Source organism: Crocodylus porosus, unplaced genomic scaffold, assembly GCF_001723895.1.
Source record: "Crocodylus porosus isolate Cpor-Errol unplaced genomic scaffold, CroPor_comp1, whole genome shotgun sequence".
Taxonomy (NCBI): domain Eukaryota; kingdom Metazoa; phylum Chordata; order Crocodylia; family Crocodylidae; genus Crocodylus; species Crocodylus porosus.
Window position 1 is genome coordinate 41627277 of NW_017728931.1, and position 5262 is coordinate 41632538.

General features: G+C 43.3%; 1 protein-coding gene across 1 annotated transcript in view; it reads left to right on the forward strand.

Moving 5' to 3' along the window:
• MRPS33 (mitochondrial ribosomal protein S33) overlaps nucleotides 1–2057 on the forward strand; it is a 4095-nt gene extending 2038 nt beyond the window's left edge. The window contains exon 2 of the mRNA XM_019544678.1: nucleotides 1492–2057. Within this exon, the coding sequence (XP_019400223.1) occupies nucleotides 1492–1597 (106 nt within the window). The 3' untranslated portion in view covers nucleotides 1598–2057. The remainder of the gene's footprint in view (nucleotides 1–1491) is intronic.
• Nucleotides 2058–5262: the final 3205 nt, after the last annotated feature.

The following is a 5262-nucleotide window of genomic DNA, read 5'->3' on the forward strand; positions in this document are numbered from 1 at the left end:
GTCAAGATATATGACATCAATCTCTTCTCCCTTGTCCAGGTGATAGGTCACCTGGTCATAGAAGGAAATGAGATTAGTTAAGCAAGACCTACTCGCAACAAACCTGTGCTGGCTATCTCTCAAGATGTTGGCATCAGCCAGTCCATTAAGGAAGGCCTCTTTAATAAACTTTTCTAAGATCTTTCCTTAGAAGTCAGGCTGATGGGCCTATAGTTTGCAGGATCCACTTTCCTCCCTTTCTTGAAGATTGGCACCACACTGGCCTTCTTCCAGTCTTCAGGCACTACACCAGAGCACCAGGAGTCCCAGCACTTATCTACTGGGTCCCATAGGAGGCACTGTCTGCCCTGTTGAACCCCTTCATCTTTGTCCTTTTTTTATTCTGTACTATTAAGACCCTCTTTGTGAACATAATCATTGTTTGCAGGTGACTTCAATGTGCAACTGCGAAGTGGGGGTGTCAAACTCAGATCTGCTGGGGAGACTCGTTCCCAGCTTTTCAGATGTATGTGGAGTTCACCTCAGTGCTCTCACTGGAAGTCCCTGGCTGCTGTGGCAGAGCTTTTTGTGGTGAAAGCTCCAGCTCCAGCAGCACTGCAGATGGAAGCCCCACCATAGTGGCCAGAGCCCTGATAGGGCTTCCTGTAGTAGTAACAAACACCTTGGTTAGAGCCAGGGTGCTGCCAGGCCCAGTGGCATGATGGGCAGAAGCTCCGGCCATGGTAGCTTCAGTCCCCGTAGCACCATGGGCAGAAGCTCCACCACTGCAGCAGAGTCCCTTGTTTGTGGTTGCAGGGTTTCCCATGGCAACAGCCAGTGCCTCCGTGAGAGCTGGGGCACTGGCAGCTCCAGTGGTACTGTGGGGAAAAGCCCTACCACCATACCTGTGCTGGCTCCAGCCACAGTGACAGGGCTTCTTGCAGCTTCAGCACCAGCAGAAGTTCCCCTACTATGGCCAGGGATGGGACAAAAGTGTGCAAGTTGGATGACATGACTCCACAGGCTGGATGCTTTGATACCCCTGCTGTAAAGCAAAGTTACTGCAGCCAAGCATGTCACTTCTCAGGACCTCATGCCCTCAACTTGATTCCCCCGCACAGCCATCCAGTGTGCTGTCACTAGACTGCTGAGCTAGCTTGGAAGGTGGGAATTCTGAATCTTGTCTCTTGTTGGTTTTGTATTTTACTTTGAATTTGGGCACAAGAGATCAATAAATGCAGTGTAAGAAATATGTATTCTGTTTATCTGAAAAGGGCAACCTTATTAATTCCATAAATATCAGAGAAAAATCTCTTAAATTATTCTGTTTAAAACTTGCATTGCTAACAATAACATTGCATATACTATCGTTGGATTCAGTATAAGTTTTGTTCACTAGCAAAGTTGCCTTCTCACTATAGGCCGAAAATAAAAGAATCCTACACATCAAGCTACCTATGAGACATTACTGGGAATGGAGCTAAATTTAGTCTTTCTGTTCTTTTCATCTAGAGATGAACATGCAGACTTTAAAGAAGAGATGAAACGACTGAAAAAGCTCCGTGGGAAAGGAAAGCCCGCGAAAGGACAAGGAAAGAGGTCTACCAAGAAGAAATAGTGCCACCCTGGCAATGCACCAGAGGACTTGTGGATATTAGAGATGGGAGACGAACTACCCTTCCCCCCAGCCCCCACCCACCATTCCACGTAGAGGGGTTTTACATGCAAGTTGAGATGGGAGTGAAGTTGAGGGTGGGGGTATAGTCATCTGCTTGTCAGATATTTAACTTGGAATTGAACTCTCTTAACTAGATCTATATTCTCAGTTTTATTTGGGCTTGTATTTTGCTAATAATTTCATATATGGGAACTGTTGTGTATGTTCCAGCACATGAGGATAATGGTGGGTTTCATTTTCCCTTTTCTACCTGAGCTAAATAATAAATAATCATCATTTTGAAAGACTTAAGTTTTTGATATGCACATCTGCTTTCAGCTCCAGTTTCTTTGGCTCTTCATTTTTTCCAGATGCTAGATTTTTTTTCCTCATTCATTCACTAGTACATTTTATGTTCTTACATTGATGTCAGTCTTTTTTGTACATATTTAGAAAGAAGAATGATTTCAGCTCCTCTTCCTTGCCACATTTTTGGAATATCGTATTTATGACACACCACTTCAAGCAACCTACCTTTTACCTTGGTGGTTGGATTTATTTAAATTTAAATCCAAATGGTTTGCATTCTGTACTGGGGGTGCTTCCTTGTCCACTACTTCCCTACAGAACTCTCCTTGTATTAGGTGATTAAAATTATATACAGAAGATAGCATTCCCATGCAAATACTTCTAAATTGTTTTCAAGAATTGGTACCTGCTTAATAAAATGTTCTTTTAAATATTTTACTCTAAAAGATCAGGTAATGTTTGATTTGTGGAGGTGTATGGTATTACTCCAAAAGGAGATGTATTTTAATTTACCAGCTTTCAGCATACCTGCATAGCAAGGTTTCTGCAGTGTTACCAGTACAAGTAACTGTATGTCATCTTACCCTTCATTTGTTTGCTTTCTTTTTGCTTCCCCTCTGTGGCAGTGGCAACCCTAGAAGCATACCTACACATGCTCCTTCTGCTGATGCTTCCCCCTGGTTCTCTGTACACTTAAGCATGCTTTTTCCTGGCCTTTTCCATCTTCACCTCCTGGTGCCTTTTCCTGCAGTACTGTGGCAACCTTTTAGACCCAGCTTTTTTCCTGTATCTGTTTCCACAGTACTCCTCTGACTTGGATCCTTAGATTCCCTAAGAATCCCTGTGCACCTGTAGTGTCTATTACTGTACATATGTTTCTGTCTGATGTTTATTTTTATCCTTATTTTATGGTGCCTTTTACTAGCATAAGTAACTCAAATAGGTTTTTTTGTTTGTTTTTGTTATACAGAATATGGGTATAAGATTCAGAAGGGTCTTTGGGAATTGTGTTCCCTGACTTAAGCATTTAAAATCCTGACCCTAATACTTGACTTATTCCTTCAAATTTTGACTCTGTTATACAAATGAGTATCCAGTCCAACCTCAGGTCACAACTTGGCAAATGAAGCAAATGCAAGTTGTCGAGTTGTTTCAGGACTTTTTTCTTTGTTTTTAGTTACTATAAACAGGATTTTATTTTGGTTTTGAATGTTCCCCTGAGGCTTTTGCAACCCTAGCATTTTAAAACATGCTAGAGAGCAAAATGAAGTGAAGCCATGGTCCCAATCTAGCAAAGTGTATAAACATGTGTTTAGATGTGTAGTAGGACACTAAGGTGCCTGCCACTCTCAGAGCAGAGGCACAGGTGTGGGTTGTTAGGGCAACTGCTGGGGAGTCAGCTGACAGGAAGGGGCAGGGTCTGGCATGCACAAACTCCAGGAGTGAGGCCAAAAGGGCAGTTCTCCACTACCAGCCAAGGGAGAAGGAGCTCTGCTGGAGCAAGCAGAGTAGAGAAGCCTGACAACACAAACAGCTTCTGTTCGCGGATATGAGGTAGAGAATTCCCTGGTAGGGATTTGAATGATGGTTAGCCAGATGGCTTAGATTTTATGTTTCATAGTTTCAAGGGTCGGAAGGGAGCTGAGCAGATCATCTAGTCCGACCCCCTGCCATGGCAGGAAAGAACACTGTGGTCAAATGACCCCAGTTATAGCCCAGGGGCTTGAGTTTTCTGTTTGTAGTTTTATAACACTGGAGGACTGGGTGAAGCTATTAGGGGTTGAAGGAGGCCTCACAGGGGCTCCACGGTAGTGTGGGGACCCTGGTGCCAGAGAGGGCATGGCATTTTGGGTGCACTGGCCCCAGCCCCAGAGCAAGAGGGAGAGGCAGAGTGCCAGGAAGTCATGGGACAAGACAGGGTGGTGGAAGCCCAGGGAAGTCAAGGAGAGGGCCAAATTACAGCAAGGTCCAGGTCAAAACCACATCAGTACCATCTGTGAGGCTTGGGCTGCAGTGTAGGGGAGGAAAAGGAGCTGCAGATAACGCCCCCTGGCACCAGGGCAAATAAAATGGGCAGCCTCCTGCTAATTACATCAATTAAGATCAAGGCATGGCAGGCAGTTGGCCCATAAGAGGAGGGTGGAGTCACCAATAGAAACTCTAGTAGAGATACTCCTGTCACAAGGATACTCCTGTAATTTGTTTTTTGTGTATGGGATGAATATATTTTATGTGCGACTAAACTAAGGCTCATAAAGCTATGTAGAGACACCTAAAGATCAAAACTCCTGATTTTTAGGAAGGTTGAGCATTGACACATCTTCCTGTAATCAATAAGAGCTGCAAATGCTCCAAACCTAGGAATGCAGGCTGCCTATATTTAGGTGGCTGACCTGGATTTTGCGGTGTAAATACATGTACCCAGGTTTGCAGGGTTTGACCATGATTTTTATTTTCTGAGAAGATTCTTTCAGGCATAGAAAAATTACTTTTGGAACTAACAGAAACAGTCCCTCCTAGTATCACCATGGAATATACTTTTGGAAGATGCTAACAGTGGCATATACAAAGACATAAAGGAAATAATGATTTTGAGAAGCAAGTATGTATGAAACCAACATGAATAATTAACCTGGTCTTGGTTTTCAGTATCACATAGATGAATTGCTCCGCAGTGCATAACACAGAGGGGACAGGGGAAGAAATTTTGAAGCAGAACCATGTGCTTTAATGAATTGTCAATATGCATACAAGAAATGTCATGTCTTGCATACCTTTCCCAAAAGCTTTCCGCTGGGGTAGTGGCTCTCAACAGTTTCCACAACATCAACTCCATGTTACAATAAAAGAGGAATTCAGCACCCTCTCCCATCTAGTAACTAAAAAATTAACATTACTCATCCTCCCATGGCCCTGCACACTATCCCCTGGTGAAGAATCCATATTCTGTAGTATTGACTTGGAAATATAAGCAATGGTCCAACGAGAGAGATTTTCCTGAATCAAGGCCCATATGAATTGGCATCTTGGGAGAGGAGGTAGTTAGCTATGTTAATGTGAAGTCAGGCAGAAAGCAGGAACAGTTTTCCAGAAAACAAGTTTTTAAATGGTGTTTTAAAATCTGGACATGTTGTGTGAAGTAATTTACACTAAGGTGGAGGGGAGGGTTTGATTCTGTTAGTTAGTGCACAGGACTGGGTGTTCATACATAGATCTGGAATACATCTGTGGTTTTGCCACTGAATTGCTGTGTTTGTGTTTAGGGAATTCACTTAAAGGGCCTTGTTACACTTTATGCTGCAAGCTGTACAAATGTT